The sequence below is a fragment of the Thalassophryne amazonica genome, chromosome 1 (assembly GCF_902500255.1).
Source record: "Thalassophryne amazonica chromosome 1, fThaAma1.1, whole genome shotgun sequence".
NCBI classification, from domain to species: domain Eukaryota; kingdom Metazoa; phylum Chordata; class Actinopteri; order Batrachoidiformes; family Batrachoididae; genus Thalassophryne; species Thalassophryne amazonica.
In genome coordinates, this window is record NC_047103.1 from 170,551,531 (window position 1) to 170,573,333 (window position 21,803).

A 21,803-nucleotide genomic window follows, 5' to 3' on the forward strand; every position below is an offset into this window, starting at 1 on the left:
AAGGACATGGAAGTATTACAAAAAAAAAATCACACACCATATAAAAACACGGCATTTATCAAGTAAGCAATACAAATATGATCTGTCTGTTCCTCTGTAAATGACCCATGGCCACAGACATACAGTCATGAAATGACATGAATGAGAAGCAGTTCACTCGTCTTATTCATGTCCACATCTGCTGCCGCGTCTCCAATCGGCCACATGCGCGTCTTGTGGACAGCGCACCGCAGGGCACTGCGCCATGTATAACAGGGCTTAGGGCTTATGTGGGTGACATGACAGTGAGATTGCCTGCTGCATGTTCTGATCTGACAAGCCGTTTCAACCTGGGAGCATCCTGTCCATGTGCATGCCGTGCACGTGCTCGCTCGCTGCAACATGTCGCCACAGTGATACATGTTTTTATTTATGTCCAATAGATAACAGCAAACAGACACACATGTGTCACAGTTGGCAGTTGTTTGTCCATGTACATCCAAACACAGTACAGTCCAGCTGGGATGTCCAGATCCACAGATTTCCACAGCCTCTTCAGTGGGAAGACACACCTCCTGTCATCTCAGCGCACACACCAAAGCCACACTCGTGTGGGACTTAGACAAATGTCTCTGCGAATATGAAAGCGATTGTCTGCAGTCTGTTGTTGTGCCAAGACTGCGACTGGCCACACATTTTCTAAGTGCCACGCGAGCGGTGTTATGCCGTGTTCACACCGGGTGTGACGCGAGCGACACCAGTGACAGGTTGCCATGTAATCCCTATGGAAGGACGCGTTGTGGCGCCAAGCCATTCAGCGAGACGCGATGGATGTGGATGAAGCGACATGAGTGAAGCGATTTTGAGCGATTGGCGCTGTTTGTGGTGCGATATTGCGTCACGTCGCGTTGCCCTCCTCCCCAAGTTGAAAAATCTGAACTTTTTCGTCTTGTCACGCCACGATGACCAACCAGGGACTGAATATGTAGTGACGTGGAGATGTCTGGAGTTTGACTGAGTTGGATGTGAACATGTCCTGTCTCTGGTAGCCAGCCTGTGAGCAGGACTTATGTCCCTTTTGTCCTTTATTTCACAATTATGACAGAGTTTTTGGGGGAAGAGCGAGCAGCAGCCCCGCAGCAGGGGGAGCGGAGGTTTTTTTTTTTTTAACGTGTGCGCGCGAGTGAATCATCCGTGAAGATTATTTTATTAATTAACTACATAGATGTATAATAAAGCAAATGGTGACTGGTTTCTAAACACAATTATTACAGAGTTTTTTTGGGGAAGAGCGAAGAGCAGCCCCACAGCAAGCAGCGGAGGTTTTTTTTTTTGTTTTCTTTTTACTTGCGCGTGCGAGCGAATTGTCCGTGAAAATGATCTTCATGGATGATTTTTTTTATTGTTATTGTTTACATGTGTGCGCGTGAATGAGACAGGAAGTCCTCAAACTGGGTCCTGCAGAGGCGGAAGGACCACTGAAAGCTGCCGTCATCCAGACGCAGGTCCTGCAGCAAATAATGAAACTCCCTGAATTGGGAATGTCTCATGACGTTTGTCAGCTTTCCACAACAACTCGCTCCGTGTGATCAAGGTCCGTCATGTTAACTTGACTGACAACCGGAGCCTGCGAGCGGAATGGAAGCTCCTCCTATTTGATGATGCACTGGGGTGATTTTTCACAGCGAAAGCAGAGCGACACACCGGGCGATGGTGGCGCGTCCGTCGCCACGCAACCGAAGCAAATTTGTGGCGTCTGGTCATGCCCGGTGTGAACGCGGCATTAGATTTTCGTGCATGTCACCTGGAATTTGGCCAGCACCTGCTGCAAGAGGGTGCAAAGGGTTCGCACAGTGCACACTCTGTCTTTCAGGCACTTGTGTGCACACTTGTGTGTAGCAACAGGTGTATGAGGCGTACACTCCCTCACAGCAGGAAGGTCCCAGGTTTGGTTCCACAGTACCAGCACATCTCTAAATGCGGTTGATTTTCTTGCACGTTTCCTCCCAGCAGAGCTCCATAGGAACTCATCCTTTGAGTGTTGGCTTCTGGCTTGTCTGTGTGACGGTCACAACCTCTTGCTGCTTTTTCCTGTGATTCCAAGGAACTGTGATTTATGGACCTCACCATGTAGAAGATGCTCCCTCTGAGTTTGAGTGAGGAGAATGAAACGAGTTGATTTTCTTTCTGTGAAATGATGAATTCATCCACTCAGAATGTGTTTTTAAACATGACAGCTGCAGTTGTGCTGTTCTGTTTGAAACATCGCTGACAGCGATCCCCCCGAGATGATGGACAGGGAAGCGTGCATGTGTGTGTGCACGCACACGAGCATTCAGCTGTTTGCGGGCTCTGAACTCTTGACTTACAAACACATCTGTCTGAACCAAGGGAGAGTTAGCAAAAAAAAAAAAAAAACACTGTCTGAGGTGAGTGCACGTGATACATACCTTCCCCACAATGTGCATGGACATGTGCACATCACAACCTTTTCAGCCCATATGGTGCTTCCAGAAAGTATTCATAGCACTGCAGTTTTTCCCATATTGTGTTATGTTACTGCCTTATTCCAAAAAGGATGAAATTCCCCCCTCCCCCTCAAAATTCTCCACACAATACCCCATAATGACAGTGTGAAAAAGTGAGATTTTTGCAAGAAATCACATGTACTTAAGTATTCACAGTCTTTACCATGAATCTCAAAGTTGAGCTCAGGTGCCTCCTGTTTCCACTGATCATCCTTGAGATGTTTCTACAGCTTACATGGGGCTGTGGGGATGTTTTTCAGCAGCAGGAACTGGGAGACTAGTCAGGATTGAGGGAAAGATGAATGTAGCATTGTACAGAGACATCCTGGATGAAAACCTGCTCCAGAGCGCTCTTGACCTCAGACTGGGGCGATGGTTCATCTGTCATCAGGACAATGACCCTAAGCACACAGCCAAGATATCAAAAGAGTGACTTCAGGACAACTCTGTGAATGTCCTTGAGTGGCCCAGCCAGAGCTCAGACCTGAATCCAACTGAACATCTCTGGAGAGATCTGAAAATGTCTGTGCACCGACGCTCCCCATCCATGTTTGCTAATGCTGTTTTTGTGTGATCTCTTTGCTAATGGTCATTTTGTGTGACCTGTTTGCTAATGCTGATTTTGTGTGACCTGCTTGCTAACGGTGATTTTGTGTGACCTGCTTGCTAACGGTGATTTTGTGTGACCTGTTTGCTAATGCTGTTTTTGTGTGACCTGTTTGCTAACGTTATTTTTGTGTGACCTGTTTGCTAACACTGTTTCTATGCGACCTGTTTCCTAATGGTGATTTTTTGTGACCTGTTTGCTAATGCTGTTTTGTGTGACCTGTTTGCTAACGGTGATTTTGTGTGACCTCTTTATTAACGCTGTTTTTGTGTGACCTGTTGGTTAACGGCGAGTTTGTGTGACCTGTTGGCTAACGGTGATTTTGTGTGCCCTGTTTGCTAACGGTGATTTTGTGTGCCCTGTTTGCTAATGGTGATGTTGTGTGACCTGCTGGCTAACACTGATTTTGTGTGACCTGTTTGGTAAAGCTGTTTTTTGCGACCTCTTTGCTGATGGTGATTTTGCGTGACGTGTTTGCTGTGTTTTTGTGTGACCTGCTTGCTAGCGTTGTTTTTGTGTGACCTGTTGGCTAACGGTGATTTTGTGTGACCTGTTTGCTAACGTTGTTTTTGTGTGACCTGTTTGCCAACGCTGTTTTTGTGTGACCTGTTTGCTAACGCTGTTTTTGTGTGACTTGTTGGCTAACGCTGTTTTTGTTTGGCCTGTTGGCTAACGCTGTTTTTCTGTGACCTGTTGGCTAACGCTGTTTTTCTGTGACCTGTTTGCTACCGGTGATTGTGTGTGACCTGTTTGTTATCTGTGATTTTATGTGACCTGTTTGCTAACGCTGTTTTTGTGTCACGTGTTTGCTAACGCTGTTTTTGTGTCACCTGTTTGGTAAAGCTGTTTTTGTGCGACCTCTTTGCTAATGGTGTTTTTGTGCGGCCTCTTTGCTAACGCTGTTTTTGTGTGACCTCTTTGCTAACACTGTTTTTGTGTGACCTGTTGGCTAACGGTGTTTTTGTGTGACCTGTTTGCTAACGCTGTTTTTGTGTGACCTGTTTGCTAAAGGTGATTTTGTGTGACCTGTTTGCTAACGCTGTTTTTGTGTTACCTGTTGGCTAATGCTGTTTTTTTGTGACCTGTTTGCTAACGCTGTTTTTGTGTGACCTCTTTGCTAATGGTGTTTTTGTGCGACCTCTTTGCTAAGGCTGTTTTTGTGTGACCTGTTTGCTAATGCTGTTTTTGTGTGACCTGTTTGCTAACGGTGTTTTTGTGTGACCAGTTGGCTAACCCTGTTTTTGTGTGACCTGTTTGCTAACAGTGTTTTTGTGTGACCTGTTTGCTAACGGTGATTTTGTGTGACCTGTTTGCTAATGCTGTTTTTATGGGACCTGTTTGGTAAAGCTGTTTTTGTGCGACCTCTTTGCTAACGGTGTTTTTGTGTGACCTGTTGGCTAATGGTGATTTTGTGTGACCTGTTGGCTAATGGTGATTTTGTGTGACCAGTTGGCTAACTCTGTTTTTGTGTGACCAGTTGGCTAACTCTGTTTTTGTGTGACCTGTTAGCTAACGCTGTTTTTGTGTGACCTGTTTGCTAACGGTGATTTTGTGTGACCTGTTTGCTAATGCTGTTTTTATGGGACCTGTTTGGTAAAGCTGTTTTTGTGCGACCTCTTTGCTAATGGTGTTTTTGTGTGACCTGTTTGCTAACGGTGTTTTTGTGTGACCTGTTGGCTAATGGTGATTTTGTGTGGCCTGTTGGCTAATGGTGATTTTGTGTGACCTATTTGCTAACGATAATTTTGTGTGACCTCTTTGCTAATGCTGTTTTAATGAGACCTGTTTGGTAAAGCTGTTTTTGTGTGATGTCTTTGCTAATGGTAATTTTATGTGATGCGTTTGCTAATGCTGTTTTTGTGTGACTGTAAAAAGTGAACCTGTCCTTTATTCTATCTGAGGGTTTGGCTGCTTCTTGACAGAGGGCAGCGCTCTGAGTGCCCTTCTAGCTGACGTATCCTGATAAAGGCTGGCTGCAGTCTGAAGCCATTTGTCTTGGCTGCTGACAAAGGAGGGTTTTGTGTGGGTTTGTTTGCCGACGGTTGAGTAACAGAGACGTGGAAAGGTGTGGCTGCTTCACAACACCGCACATTCATCCACTGACAGAGCTGAGGGCATTGTTTGTGCTTTCATCATCTGTTGCGAATGCAGCGCGCCAGCACAAACATTCTGCAGCTCGCCAATAAAACTCTCACCCAAACTGACTTGACATCTTCACGCCAACACACACATTTCTCTTACATGATTCTCAGGCAGGCAAAATGATTTCAGCAAAAACCTCTGAGGTGCTTCATAACTTACAGTAGAACTCATCAGATGCAGGAAAATGCCTGTTCTTAGCCAACAAAAGCTCCGCCTCCCCACTCAGACAATCACATATAAAATAATCCAACCTCAGGTAAGTAAATTTAGGAAGTAGATGTGGATATTTTTGCTTTCCTTTTTGCACACTTTACTGTTGGACAGTACACATTCCAGTATTTACACACATCCACAAACACACCATGTTCAAACAACACAGACAGCGGAACATCAGTCATCTTCCACTTCAGTTTTGACTCACATGGTTGCTTCACAAGCTCTGCGTCTTCCTCCTTTAATCTGTAAACAAGCTCTTCATTTTTTTCTCAAAATTCTACACACAATACACACAAATTTGATGTTTTTGCCAATTTATTAAAAACTAAGAAATCGCATGTACGCCACAAGTATTCACAGCCTTTGCTCAATACTTTGTTGATGCACCTTTGGCTGCAATTCCAGCCTCATGTCCTCTTGAATATGATGCCACCAGCTTGGTGCACCTATCTTTGGGCAGTTTGGTCCATTCCTCTTTGCAGCACCTCTCAAGCTCCATCAGGTTGGAGTGAGTGAGTGTGTGTGTGTGTGTGTGTGTGTGTGTGTGTGTGTGTGTGTGTGTGTGTGTGTGTGTGTGTGTGTGTGTGTGTGTGTGTGTGTGTGTGTGTGTGTGTGTGTGTGTGTGTGTGCATACTTGCATGTGTGGGCATGTATGTGTGTGTATAAAATACTTTTAAAAGTTCATCTTGTTTTTGTTGGAGATCGTCTTGGGTCGGGGAAGAGTTGATAAAATTTTGTTGGGACCAAGATTAGATTATAAAATGTTTCCTTTAATCAATTTTTAAATATCATGATTATGAAAGATCCAGAATTCACCAATTACACTTTCTAGAATTCTATGAACAAACAAACAGGATGATAACAAAACCCTTGGGAAGAGTTTTTAAGGTCTTTCAAAGTTTTGATTCCAAAAAACATTTGAGTTCATTAGATGAGATTAGTTAGAACTTTATTGAGCCCTTGAGAAGACTCCCTGTGGGAAATTGAGGTTCTGGCAGCATTGTATAGCAGCACATGGGGTACGAAGCACAGAGTGTCAAAAGTGCAAGTAAGAAAGAAAACCAGTTTGCAGTATAAATACACAATATAAATACCAGACTTACTGATTAATACTGGTTTACTGGCTGCTACTGTTCGTCTCATTCCTGACCTCTGTCTTCCTGCTACTCCTCCTCCCCCTGAGTGAGGAGATGATTGAACAAAAAATTATGTTCAGATTTGATGTATGAATTTGACTTTAATTGCATCAAATTGCTGTAGGTTTAACAGGGTAATGCTGGCGGCACATTTAGTCTGAGTCCGCTGAGTCTTGAGCACCCAGTCTTGAGCATCGTGCATCCAAACAGCATCTGTAAAATGTGAGGAACTGTTTTTGTTTGTTTGTTAGCTGGAGTGAATCTGTTCAGGGACGTGTGGACAAACCGAAACGGCAATTGTCAGCTCAGTTTCATTTACTGTATTTTCCAGAGTATAAGTTGCACATTTTCCAGTATTATCAGCTCTTTAATTTGGAATCTTTTGTGCATTGTTGTGGTGTAATTTGTGATATTATTAGAGTTTAATTTGTTTAGTCCTTTTGATTCCTAGAAAGTCTGATATAAAATCACTCTTTGGTATAAGTCACGGGACCTCCCCAACAAAAACCCTTATACGGTAATTGGAAACCACAAGCAAGCAACGGTGGCCTCTAGTGGTCACCATGTGAATAGATTCATCTGCTCATCTTTTTGTTGTTTGAAAGTATGACCAGAAACTGATCAAATAAATCTGACTTCTTCTTGCTCTGTGCAGTCAGACGTTGTCCATCAGAGCGTGTTTGAGCTGATCCACACAGACGACCGGGCTCTGTTCAGGCAGCAGCTTCACTTTGCTCTCAACCCGAGTCAGAGCCAGCAGGACGACGCCATGGACAGTCAGAGTGAGACGCTTCAAACATCTCACAGAGTTCAGAGTGATGCCTCTTTCTCATGTCTGATCTGTGTTTGTCCGTCTCTGCAGGTGATCAGAGCCCCACTGAGGTCAGCAACACCATCGTAACCTATGACCCCCAGACCATCCCCCCAGAAAACTCCTCCTTCCTGGAGAGAAACTTCTGCTGCCGTTTCCGCTGCCTGCTCGACAACTCCTCCGGCTTCCTGGTAATGTCTCTGTCACCGTGCCCACAGCGCCACTCATGTCTTAAACCTGTTGGTCACCTTCAGGTCCAAACGTGTCACGCTAAAAACTGTTGTGGTGATTAATTATTCATTTCCCATAACTTATGAAGAAGAAAAAAATAATAGTAAGCGTTGGTAGATCTGGGTCACCAAGAGGGGAGGGATTATGGATCCTGCTGCACACGCACACATATACACAGCTGCCTCTGATCTTCATGTCCAGGCCCTGAACTTTCACGGCCGCCTGAAGTTACTTCACGGTCAGACCCGGGTGTTGGACGATGGGACACTGGTTCCCGCTCAGCTGGCTTTGTTCTCCATCGCCACGCCGCTGCAGCCGCCATCCATCCTGGAGATCCGAAGCAAGACGCTCCTCTTTCAGACCAAACACAAACTGGACTTCACGCCCATGGGCATCGACAGCAGGTTGCGCCAAAAACCTTCAGAACATTTGTGATAACCATGTGTTTAGACTGAACTGTGTTCTGCTCATAAACCCATAAACTACTCAACAGAATGAGAGGACGTTTCTCAGGCGTCTCATTTATCTGCCCACTGCAAACATTGTAGAAGACGACATCGTGTCAGAATGTTTGAAGAAATCGACCTCTTGGTTGGGATTTTAGCCACAACATTAGCTTATTTTTCTATTAAAAACTTCATGTTCATTTAAAAACTTGGTCAATAAATGAAATTATAAATTTACAAACACATCAGAATCTTTTTTTGGTGAAGTCTCACAGATACAAGAACTTAACCCTCAAATGGCCAAACTGTTTTTAGCACGAAAATGACCAAGTGGGGTCATTTCTCACATGATAAACATGACTTGGGTGATAAACGACCCCATTTTATACTTTCTTAATGGTTTTGTGTGTGTGTGTGTGTGTTTGTGTGTGTGTGTGTGTGTGTGTGTGTGTGTGTGTGTGTGTGTGTGTGTGTGTGTGTGTGTGTGTGTGTATCACATCTGTCCTGCTTTATCTGTGACAAATATTCTAAAATGTTGTAATTAATTATTGATTTTATACCATAAAATCAAAGCCTGTAATGTTAAAAAATAGAACCCTAACCCTCTTAAATGACCCTTCATAACTTTCCCATAGACGTTCCACACCAATGGGATGATCCCTGTATTAAAAAAAACAAAACAAAACTGTCGACTGTCAAATTCATGGTTGGACACATTTTTCTGTTTACAAATATCACAACAGCTCATATAAATCCTTGGCTGGGGTCACAAATGTCATTTATCATTATGGACGTCCACTTATGATACAAAAGACATTTTATTTCCTTTACAATACCAGGAAGAAGAAATGATCTCAAAGTGGTAATTGAAAAAGTAAAAGCAAGGTTTAAAAATAGTTACATTTGAGGATGTTCTTGTCCATGAAGTGTGGCCATGAATGCATTACTGAGGAGACGTAAGTGTCGATGAGCTTGAAGTTAATGAGGGAGGAGGGCATGCGTTTGGCAATTTAAGGAGTTTAACTACCGCAGATGTTAACCAGATGTGGACGAGCCCCAAAATCTAATCACTAGTTCCAGCTCCAAAAACGTACCCTTTAAAAAAACATTAAAATACACCCAGAACTTAGCAGTTATTTACCAAAACAGCAATAAAGTATTATTACTATTAAATACATATTTTAGAAAGTACACTAAGTGATGTAACATTTGAAAAATGGTGAAACACTGGAACCGAAAACCAAAAACATGCGGTAGCTCCTGTTACCAGCACAAAAGCACACATTTGACCCTTGATCTTAAAAATGGCAAAATTGGAATTTCTGAATGTTTTTTGTTTTGTGTTTTATTTTGGAGATGGGCGGGGCGGTGTTAATGTATTTTTATGTGAAGGTTTGTTGTTCATGTGGTTTTTGTTTGTGTATTTTTCCAGAGGAAAGGTGGTTCTGGGTTACAATGAAACTGAACTGTGCATGAAAGGATCCGGCTACCACTTCATTCACGCCGCGGACATGATGTACTGTGCCGACAACCACCTTAAGAGTACGCTCTTCTTCTCTGATTTTTTTTTTCTGTGTAGTGACGCATCTTCTTAGAAAGAGTGAAATAAAAATGTGAATAAACAGATCGATGGTGAGGTTGAGTTCCAACTCTTCTGTGTTCCAGTGATTAAAACCAGCGAAACCGGCTTGACCGTCTTCAGGCTGCTGACCAAATCCGGGGTGTGGCAGTGGGTCCAGGCCAATGCCAGGATGGTCTTTAAAGCAGGAAAACCAGATTTCATTGTGGCTCGGCAGCGAGCACTGACGTAAGAGCTACCGTGTGGTCTGCTGGAGATTTTAGTTTTCTTACTGCTGTCACAGCACAGAAATTATTTTTAAAAATAATAATACATTTTTCATATTTTATTATATTGTAATTTTATTAGCAAATGTGAGTTAATTTTCTGTTATTGTAATAAATGTTTTGAATGATTCTTCAGTTGCTTTGATTTGTGTAATTTAGAAATACTTTTTAAACCCATGAAATACAGATTTGTATAAAAATGTAAGAACAGACTAGTTAATAATTGATCAGTTTGAGGTTTTCCAGTGTCTATTAGCTGCTGCCTGATCAATAACTTATCTGTCAGTGACTAAAAATTTATTCAGCAGAGTTCAAAGTAGTGCAAGTGAAGTTAGTCTGGCTTTAAGTCTGAGGATGTGCTGCTTTTATTGAATGATATGAAGATGCTGAAAAAGTCGTTAGTAATCAGTTACTGTATTTTATTCTGGAGTATCAGTTTTTGTTTTTTGTTTTCCTTTATGGGAGATCCTGTGACTAGTATACTGAAAAATCACACATTCAGTTCAATAAAGAATGTTTATGAGTTCAATGGTATGAATATTTAATTTGAAATATTAATCATGAAATATTCACATCAGTTGAAACCCAGAAACAGTTGAAACCCAGTCTTAACCGGGGAGGGGGTCTGAGACACGCTTTGTCCCCTGTTTACAATGGGGTATTCAGGTCTAAGAAGTTTCAGTCTTTTTTGTTCATGGTAATGAGTCATTCACATCATCAGGAGAGTCGTCAGGAGAGGTGTCAGTCCCATCGTTAGGAGGGACAGCTACCCTGTCATTAGGAGGGTGCTAACTAGAGCACAATAGGTGCTAATTAGAGCATTTGTTTAGTCACTAGCCAATAGCAGTGTGCCTCTCAGTAGGAGGGGTCTGATTAGGTTTAAAACTCCAGCTTTTGTGGCTTCTGTTATTCTTTTCTACAAGAGTCAAGACAGAAGTTAGACTACCAGAGCAAGATTTTTAGCTGAGGAAGCTTCTGCGATTTGAAGCGAAACGTCCTCGCGTCAAGCAACCCAGTCCAGTTCAAGATTCAAGCTTCTTTGCTACCATTGAAGAATGAAAAAACATTCATTATTTGTTTTATATGAGGGCTAAAATAGATCCTTGTCATTTGATGTTTTATTAATTTATAAACAACAGTAAATGGGCTTACATTTGGTGTTCCACTGGTGTTTTGATGTCAACAGTCCAACATGAACTTTAAATTGGAATCCATTCCAATTGTTCTCAGTCAACTTTGGAAAAACAGTTAGTCTGTGAGGCAGTGGACTGACTTTGTGTACTTCTAAAAAAAAAAAAGACTTTGTATAGTTCCCCAGTTCAGCAAAAAAAAAAAAAAAAAATCACATTAGAAATTAGTCCAGCTTTTCACTCTAACAGCTCTTCAGGTCTCCAAACAGCTTACAGCGTAGTGGATTTGTGTGTGTGTTAGAAGAATTAGCAGCATCAATTAGCTCCTTCAAATTGCCGTCCATCAATCAATCAATCAATCAATCAATCAATTTTTTTATATAGCGCCAAATCACAACAAACAGTTGCTCCAAGGCGCTTTATATTGTATGGTAAGGCCATACAGTAATTATGTAAAACCCCAACGGTCAAAACGACCCCCTGTGAGCAAGCACTTGGCTACAGTGGGAAGGAAAAACTCCCTTTTAACAGGAAGAAACCTCCAGCAGAACCAGGCTCAGGGAGGGGCAGTCTTCTGCTGGGACTGGTTGGGGCTGAGGGAGAGAACCAGGAAAAAGACATGCTGTGGAGGGGAGCAGAGATCGATCACTAATGATTAAATGCAGAGTGGTGCATACAGAGCAAAAAGAGAAAGAAACAGTGCATCATGGGAACCCCCCAGCAGTCTAAGTCTATAGCAGCATAACTAAGGGATGGTTCAGGGTCACCTGATCCAGCCCTAACTATAAGCTTTAGCAAAAAGGAAAGTTTTAAGCCTAATCTTAAAAGTAGAGAGGGTGTCTGTCTCCCTGATCTGAATTGGGAGCTGGTTCCACAGGAGAGGAGCCTGAAAGCTGAAGGCTCTGCCTGCCATTCTACTCTTACAAACCCTAGGAACTACAAGTAAGCCTGCAGTCTGAGAGCGAAGCGCTCTATTGGGGTGATATGGTACTACGAGGTCCCTAAGATAAGATGGGACCTGATTATTCAAAACCTTATAAGTAAGAAGAAGAATTTTAAATTCTATTCTAGAATTAACAGGAAGCCAATGAAGAGAGGCCAATATGGGTGAGATATGCTCTCTCCTTCTAGTCCCCGTCAGTACTCTAGCTGCAGCATTTTGAATTAACTGAAGGCTTTTTAGGGAACTTTTAGGACAACCTGATAATAATGAATTACAATAGTCCAGCCTAGAGGAAATAAATGCATGAATTAGTTTTTCAGCATCACTCTGAGACAAGACCTTTCTGATTTTAGAGATATTGCGTAAATGCAAAAAAGCAGTCCTACATATTTGTTTAATATGCGCTTTGAATGACATATCCTGATCAAAAATGACTCCAAGATTTCTCACAGTATTACTAGAGGTCAGGGTAATGCCATCCACAGTAAGGATCTGGTTAGACACCATGTTTCTAAGATTTGTGGGGCCAAGTACAATAACTTCAGTTTTATCTGAGGTTATTGTCAGCAAAACAAATGCTGCTATCTCTTTAGCTAAACGCTGCCCCCGGTAGTGTAAACATGCACGGTGGTCGGGCGTGCAATAACAAATTTCATATAGCATCAAAATTGCACTCTAAAAAATAACTATTACATACTCAATGAAACACAACAGCAAATGTATGAATAATCCATGTCACGTGACATGCAACCCACCAATGACAAGGATCCACTCAGCCGTTATATAATAATAAGTATTTATGTTTGGCTTTGCAAGGAATCAAATGCCAAACAAAATAATCTTTTATAATTTAAGAATAAATGGCAATAATAAATTACAACAAATTAATAACAAATTAAAGAGCCGATTTTTTATGTTCTCACATTTCTATTGTAGTGCTTCCAATGCTGTGTCCATCTGACAGTTTATTTTGTCCAAACTTCCAAATGATCTTTTTGTCCATCTTGCTTAGCTTTGGAATTCAACCGTCTGTATGGTACACACCACACACTGAGGGCATCCTACATAAATCGACTATTCACTTCTCCCTCTGTGTCCATCTGATGATTTGTTTTGTCCAGATGGCTTCAAATAAGATCCAGCATGTTGTCCAACATGCATTTGTCCATCTTGCTTATTTTTTTTAATTTAAAAGTCCTTATGTTAAGCAACAGCACAGGCTGTGGCGTGCACGTGTGCTAGTTTCTGAGTTCCTTTCTGTTGTTAAATGCTGGGGAACAGGAATCAGGAAGATACTGTTTTAAAATCTGAGTTTTACATAGAGAAAAAAAGGTGCAACTTGTCTTCTGGAAAACACAGTGGTTGTTGATAGTCATGTCATTGTTTGTTTCCAATGAAAAACCCACATTTGTATGTTTTTCTAACAGAAATGAAGAAGGGGAAGAACATCTTCGGCTCCGGCGGCTGCAGCTGCCATTCAGCTTTGCCACTGGAGAGGCAATACTGTACGATGTAACTCCGATGGTTGACATGCTGGACTCCTGCTCCGCCCCTAAGCAGAGGAAGGTAGATGAGAACACGATCAGCCCTAACTCCATTCTGGGCTGCATGCTAAGGCAGGACCCTTTAAATTACTGTGACCATAAGAATGCTGACTCCCTGAGCTCCCTCAACGACGCTGCCTTCAAGGACACCCACGCCCTGGTCAGTGTTCCCGGGGACATCTGGAAGCCCCCTACACTCAAAAGTGACCTTGGAGGCTTGGTGAAGGCTGAGTCTACAGTACAGGATATGATAGATAGCCTGCAGCAGATCCTTGGAGAAGACAACCTCAGGAGCAGCCTGGATGTGGAGCTTGAAGAGCTGAAGAGCTGGGAAAGCACATTGCTGAGGATGAGAGCCACCAACTGCGAGATGAGCAATGACCTGGATGAGATTTTCAACAATGACGTCTTGTCATTTGTTGAAGAGCAGCTCCAGAAGGAGGGTGGCCTGAATTTACCAGACCAGCTGGATGATGTAACAGCCTGCCTCCCCACGCTGGATCTCCAGAACGAAGATCCTCTGCAGTCTGAGGTACAGAACTTTCCATGGACCATGGAGCCCCTGAACCATGTGATAGCTAACGGAGGCCTGATTGGAACTGGACAGCAGAAACTGACTCACATCGGTCCTCTTGAGATGAGTTCCGCTTCTTTGAATGGTCCAACTCATCAGCCACATCTCACAAAACCACCCTCTGCTGGACTTCATGCTGAACTCGCCACCACAGGGAGCTTTGGCGTGCCGGTGACCCTTGACCCCTCTGTGCTGTGCACTCAGACACAGAATGAAATGAGGACTTTACAAGTCACTGGTAGCCATAAGAACCGTGACCTGTGCTCTGTCAAGCAAACCCCAGCCAACCAGTTTCACTGTAACCAAATGCAGCATCCGATCCAGAACCACCCTCCGCTTGTGTCGATGGGCCTCCACGACCAGAGTCCAGAGAGGCAAATGAATTCCACATTTGTTTTTCAACCTGGCTCTTCTGTCCCGAGCGCCAACCATCCCAACACCTTTATGAACACCTACAGCCAAAATATTTCAACAGACCTGGACTTTGCTGCTGATCCTTCCTCTTCCAGCTGCTTCCAGGGCCACTTCGCTCTCCAGAATCCAAATGACGAGACTCTGAGGCAGTCGTGGCCACAAAAGCAGCAGCTGATTTCCAGAGGACACCAGCAAATGGACACCTGCCTTAACCAGATGCCAGGACTTCAGGGGAATCCTCTCACCAGGGTCAATCCGGCTCAGGACTCTATGAACACCATGCCAATGTTTAGGACTGCAGAGACTTTGAATATTCCAGCCATGGAAGTACCGCCTCTGGAACCTTCCAGGAGCTGTATGTTCAGTAATGCCACACCCACAGTGCCCGTAAATGGACTTCAACACGATCAGACCCCGTCCTGCCACAGACTGAATCCAGCAGGCAGCCACCTTACCGCCAAACCCTCCTGCCTCTATCAGGGTCTTCCGGGTGGTGAATCGGTGGGAATGGTGGCGATCCCGCATGGGAGTCCTGACGACTCTCCGCTGTCCTGCCATCTGACACCGAGCCTCGACCCTGACAGCCTGCTGGTTCAACAGCCATACCTTAATTTCAGTGAACAGAACCAGGTAAAAACAGTTTCACAGCGAGAACTATCAGACACGGTTTAAGGCTTTGAACCCGGTCACGGGGCCGAGGGGTCAACAGTTATGAAAGTCCGCTGTGGAAGGCGCCGGAAAGACTTTAGAGTGAGAGATAAAACTAAACGAACACACTGAAGACTTAGTACTCCTTCCTAGTTCAAGACCCAAACCAAATTTTTTGACCAATTTTTTTCTATATGAGGGATGATATGGAGGGTTCGACTGAACGGCGTCCCTCAATACAAAACAAAAACAAACAAACAGCGGCGAATTTAAAAATGACAGATTTTACATACGTGTAACGGACGGAGAGCGTGATGAGACGGAGAGCTTGACGGATGAGGAGCGTGACGGACGGAGAGCTTGATGCACAGAGAGCGTGACGAGACGGAGAGTGTGACGAGACGGAGAGTGTGACGAGACGGAGAGTGTGACGAGACGGAGAGTGTGACAAGTGGAGAGCGTGATGAGAAAGAGAGCGTGACGAGATGGAGAGTGTGACGAGACGGAGAGTGTGACAAGTGGAGAGCGTGACGAGAAAGAGAGCGTGACTAGAAGGAGAGCGTGACGAGATGGAGAATGTGACAAGTGGAGAGCGTGACGAGATGGAGAGCTTGACGAGACGGAGAATGTGACAGGTGGAGAGCGTGATGAAAAGGAGAGCGTGACGAGAAGGAGAGCGTGACGAGAAGGAGAGCGTGACGAGATGGAGAGTGTGACGAGACGGAGAATGTGACAAGTGGAGAGCGTGACGAGAAAGAGAGCGTGACGAGAAAGAGAGCGTGACGAGATGGAGAGCGTGACGAGAAAGAGAGCGTGACGAGAAAGAGAGCGTGACGAGATGGAGAGCGTGACGAGATGGAGAGCGTGACGAGATGGAGAGCGTGACGAGACGGAGAGCGTGACAAGTGGAGAGCGTGACGAGAAAGAGAGCTTGACGAGAAGGAGAGTGTGACGAGATGGAGAGTGTGACGAGACGGAGAATGTGACAAGTGGAGAGCGTGACGAGATGGAGAGCTTGACGAGACGGAGAATGTGACAAGTGGAGAGCGTGATGAGAAGGAGAGCGTGACGAGAAGGAGAGTGTGACGAGATGGAGAGTGTGACGAGATGGAGAGTGTGACGAGACAGAGAGTGTGACGAGACGGAGAGTGTGACGAGAAGGAGAATGTGACAAGTGGAGAGCGTGACGAGATGGAGAGCTTGACGAGACGGAGAATGTGACAGGTGGAGAACGTGACGAGAAGGAGAGCGTGACGAGATGGAGAGTGTGACGAGACGGAGAATGTCACAGGTGGAGAGCGTGACGAGAAGGAGAGCGTGACGAAATGGTGAGCTTGACGAGACGGAGAATGTGACAGGTGGAGAGCGTGACGAGACGGAGAGCGTGACGAGACGGAGAGCATGACGAGATGGAGAGTGCGACAGGTGGAGAGCGTGATGAGATGGTGAGTGTGACGAGACGAAGAATGTGACAGGTGGAGAGCGTGATGAGAAGGAGAGCGTGACGAGATGGAGAGTGTGTGGCGAGACGGAGAATGTGACAGATGGAGAGCGTGACGAGAAGTAGAGTGTGACTAAATGGTGAGCTTGACGAGATGGAGAATGTGACAGGTGGAGAGCGGGACGAGATGGAGAGTCTGACGAGGCCGAGAGCGTGACGAGATGGAGAGCGTGACGAGATGGAGAGCATGACGAGATGGAGAGTGTGACGAGACGGAGAGTGTGATGAGACAGAGAGTGTGACAGGTGGAGAGCGTGACAGGTTTTAGAGCGTGAAGAGATGGAGAGCTTGACGAGACGGAGAGCATGACGAGATGGAGAGTGCGACAGGTGGAGAGCGTGACGAGCTGGAGAGCTTTACGAGACGGAGAATGTGACAGGTGGAGAGCGTGACGAGAAGGAGAGCGTGACGAGATGGAGAGTGTGACGAGATGGAGAATGTGACAGGTGGAGAGCGTGACGAGAAGGAGAGTGTGACGAAATGGTGAGCTTGACGAGACGGAGAATGTGACAGGTGGAGAGCGTGACGAGACGGAGAGCGTGACGAGACGGAGAGCATGATGAGATGGAGAGTGCGACAGGTGGAGAGCGTGACAAGATGTAGAGCTTGACGAGACGGAGAATGTGACAGGTGGAGAGCGTGACGAGAAGGAGAGCGTGACGAGATGGAGAGTGTGACAGGTGGAGAGCGTGACGAGAAGTAGAGTGTGACTAAATGGTGAGCTTGACGAGACGGAGAATGTGACAGGTGGTTTAAGGATATGATTCCTTCTTTATGTTCCCTAATGTCATATACCAACACAGAGCAGAGTAGCTACCTAAACTCTGTAAGGGAGTTAGAGTATCTCGTCAATAGTTTTACATCCTCATTGAAGACAACCTTGGATGCTGTAGCTCCTCTGAAAAAGAGAGCTTTAAATCAGAAGTGTCTGACTCCGTGGTATAACTCACAAACTCGTAGCTTAAAGCAGATAACCCGTAAGTTGGAGAGGAAATGGCGTCTCACTAATTTAGAAGATCTTCACTTAGCCTGGAAAAAGAGTTTGTTGCTCTATAAAAATGCCCTCCGTAAAGCTAGGACATCTTTCTACTCATCACTAATTGAAGAAAATAAGAACAACCCCAGGTTTCTTTTCAGCACTGTAGCCAGGCTGACAGAGTCAGAGCTCTATTGAGCTGAGTATTCCATTAACTTTAACTAGTAATGACTTCATGACTTTCTTTGCTAACAAAATTTTGACTATTAGAGAAAAAAATACTCATAACCATCCCAAAGATGTATCGTTATCTTTGGCTGCTTTCAGTGATGCCGGTATTTGGTTAGACTCTTTCTCTCCGATTGTTCTGTCTGAGTTATTTTCATTAGTTACTTCATCCAAACCATCAACGTTTATTAGACCCCATTCCTGCCAGGCTGCTCAAGGAAGTCCTACCATTATTCAATGCTTCAATCTTAAATATGATCAATCTATCTTTGTTAGTTGGTTATGTACCACAGGCCTTTAAGGTGGCAGTAATTAAACCATTACTTAAAAAGCCATCACTTGACCCAGCTATCTTAGCTAATTATAGGCCAATCTCCAACCTTCCTTTTCTCTCAAAGATTCTTGAGAGGGTAGTTGTAAAACAGCTAACTGATCACCTGCAGAGGAATGGTCTATTTGAAGAGTTTCAGTCAGGTTTTAGAATTCATCATAGTACAGAAACAGCATTAGTGAAGGTTACAAATGATCTTCTTATGGCTTCGGACAGTGGACTTATCTCTGTGCTTGTTTTGTTGGACCTCAGTGCTGCTTTTGATACTGTTGACCATAAAATTTTATTACAGAGATTAGAGCATGTCATAGGTATTAAAGGCACTGCACTGCGGTGGTTTGAATCATATTTGTCTAATAGATTACAGTTTGTTCATGTAAATGGGGAATCTTCTTCACAGACTAAAGTTAATTATGGAGTTCCACAAGGTTCTGTGCTAGGACCAATTTTATTCACTTTATACATGCTTCCCTTAGGCAGTATTATTAGACGGTATTGCTTAAATTTTCATTGTTACGCAGATGATACCCAGCTTTATCTATCCATGAAGCCAGAGGATACACACCAATTAGCTAAACTGCAGGATTGTCTTACAGACATAAAGACATGGATGACCTCTAATTTCCTGCTTTTAAACTCAGATAAAACTGAAGTTATTGTACTTGGCCCCAAAAATCTTAGAAGCATGGTGTCTAACCAGATCGTTACTCTGGATGGCATTTCCCTGATCTCTAGTAATACTGTGAGAAATCTTGGAGTCATTTTTGATCAGGATATGTCATTCAAAGCGCATATTAAACAAATATGTAGGACTGCCTTTTTGCATTTACACAATATCTCTAAAATCAGAAAGGTCTTGTCTCAGAGTGATGCTGAAAAATTAATTCATGCATTTATTTCCTCTTGGCTGGACTATTGTAATTATTATTATGAGGTTGTCCTAAAAGTTCCCTAAAAAGCCTTCAGTTGGTTCAGAATGCTGCAGCTAGAGTACTGACGGGGACTAGCAGGAGAGAGCATATCTCACCCGTGTTGGCCTCTCTTCATTGGCTTCCTGTTAATTCTAGAATAGAATTTAAAATTCTTCTTCTTACTTATAAGGTTTTGAATAATCAGGTCCCATCTTATCTTAGGGACCTCGTAGTACCATATTACCCCATTAGAGCGCTTCGCTCTCAGACTGCAGGCTTACTTGTAGTTCCTAGGGTTTGTAAGAGTAGAATGGGAGGCAGAGCCTTCAGCTTTCAGGCTCCTCTCCTGTGGAACCAGCTCCCAATTCAGATCAGGGAGACAGATACCCTCTCTACTTTTAAGATTAGGCTTAAAACTTTCCTTTTCGCTAAGGCTTATAGTTAGGGCTGGATCAGGTGACCCTGGACCATCCCTTGGTTATGCTGCTTTAGACGTAGACTGTGGGGGGGTTCCCATGATGCACTGTTTCTTTCTCTTTTTGCTCCGTATGCATCACTCTGCATTTAATCATTAGTGATCGATCTCTGCCCCCCTTCACAGCATGTCTTTTTCCTGGTTCTTTCCCTCAGCCCCAACCAGTCTCAGCAGAAGACTGCCCCTCCCTGAGCCTGGTTCTGCTGGAGGTTTCTTCCTGTTAAAAGGGAGTTTTTCCTTCCCACTGTAGCCAAGTGCTTGCTCATAGGGGGTCGTTTTGACCGTTGGGGTTTTTCATAATTATTGTATGGCCTTGCCTTACAATATAGAGCGCCTTGGGGCAACTGTTTGTTGTGATTTGGCGCTATATAAGAAAAAAGTTGATGTTGATGATGATGAGAGCGGGACGAGATGGAGAGTCTGACGAGGCCGAGAGCGTGACGAGATGGAGAGTGTGACGAGACGGAGAGCGTGATGAGATGGCGAGTGTGATGAGACGGAGAGTGTGACAGGTGGAGAGCATGACGAGACGGAGAGTGTGACAGGTGGAGAGCGTGACGAGACGGAGAGTGTGACAGGTGGAGAGCGTGACGAGATGGAGAGCTTGACGAGACAGAGAGTGTGACAGGTGGTGAGCGTGACGAGACGGAGACCGTGACGAGACCTAGCGCGTGACAGGTGGAGAGCGTGACGAGATGGAGAGCTTGACGAGACGGAGAGTGTGATGAGACTGAGAGCGTGACGAGACGGAGAGTGTGACAGGTGGAGTGCATGACGAGATGGAGAGTGTGACAGGTGAAGAGCATGACGAGACGGAGAGTGTGACAGGTGGAGAGCTTGACGAGACGGAGAGCGTGATGAGACGGAGAGCGTGATGAGACGGAGAGCGTGACGAGAAGGAGAGCGTGACGAGATGGAGAGTGTGACGAGATGGAGAGTGTGACGAGACGGAGAGCGTGACGAGACGGAGAGCGTGACGAGATGGAGAGTGACAGGTGGAGAGCATGACGGGAAGGAGAGCGTGACGAGACGGAGAGCTTGACGAGACGGAGAATGTGACAGGTGGAGAGGATGACGAGAAGGAGAGCGTGACGAGAAGGAGAGCGTGACGAGATGGAGAGCGTGACGAGAATGAGAGCGTGACTAGAAGGAGAGCGTGATGGGATGGAGACCGTGACGAGATGGAGAGCGTGACGAGATGGAGAGTGACGAGACGGAGAGTGTGACAAGTGGAGAGCGTGACGAGAAAGAGAGCGTGACGAGATGGAGAGTGTGATGAGACGGAGAACGTTACAAGTGGAGAGCGTGACGAGATGGAGAGCTTGACGAGAAGGAGAGTGTGACGAGATAGAGAGTGTGACGAGATGGAGAGTGTGACAAGTGGAGAGCGTGACGAGAAAGAGAGTGTGACGAGAAGGAGAGCGTGACGAGAAGGAGAGTGTGACGAGATGGAGAGTGTGACGAGACGGAGAATGTGACAAGTGGAGAGCGTGACGAGATGGAGACTGTGACAAGTGGAGAGTGTGACAAGTGCAGAGTGTGACGAGAAGGAGAGCGTGACGAGATGGAGAGTGTGACGAGATAGAGAGCGTGACGAGAAGGAGAGCGTGACGAGAAGGAGAGCGTGACGAGATGGAGAGCGTGACGAGACGGAGAGCGTGACGAGATGGAGAGTGTGACGAGACGGAGAGCGTGACGAGACGGAGAGCGTGACAGGTGGAGAGCGTGACGAGATGGAGAGCGTGACGAGATGGAGAGCGTGACAAGATGGAGATTTTGACCACCTGTGGTTATAACCAGCCCAGTCTCTTTTTTTTTTCATGCTCCCATCACGAAATTATTCAAATTTTCGTGACGGGGTTTTTTTTAAACTCACTATTACTAACCCTACTCCTTCCCTTAACCCTAACCATAACACACCCCCCCCGCTTCGCTTTTAATTTCATGCAGCCATCACGGAATGAATTACAATGAATTTGTGCTGCCGTGACGAAAACGAGGCGCTTTTCGTCACAATATCACAAACCAATAAATGAATGTGTGTTTCGTGCTGCTGAACCACGACTTGCCGTGAGATCAGGTTGGTATAACAACACGTTGCAAAGTTCAAATGTGTCTGTAAATGTCTGTAAAAGTGTGCAGAGTGCAGCCCGCCGCTCCCTGGGGGTGAGTCCGATCCCATCTGGT

General features: G+C 44.9%; 1 protein-coding gene across 2 annotated transcripts in view; it reads left to right on the forward strand.

Annotated features, from left to right (window-relative positions):
• The window catches only part of ahr2 (aryl hydrocarbon receptor 2), a 187,249-nt gene that overhangs the window by 159,908 nt on the left and 5,538 nt on the right, over positions 1-21,803 (forward strand). The window contains exons 5-10 of one of the 2 annotated variants that reach the window (XM_034179128.1): positions 7,264-7,390; positions 7,471-7,610; positions 7,852-8,054; positions 9,529-9,638; positions 9,762-9,903; positions 13,442-15,176. In XM_034179128.1, coding sequence (XP_034035019.1) covers positions 7,264-7,390; positions 7,471-7,610; positions 7,852-8,054; positions 9,529-9,638; positions 9,762-9,903; positions 13,442-15,176 — 2,457 coding nt within the window. The remainder of the gene's footprint in view (positions 1-7,263; positions 7,391-7,470; positions 7,611-7,851; positions 8,055-9,528; positions 9,639-9,761; positions 9,904-13,441; positions 15,177-21,803) is intronic. The other variant, XM_034179132.1, reaches the window with a different exon arrangement.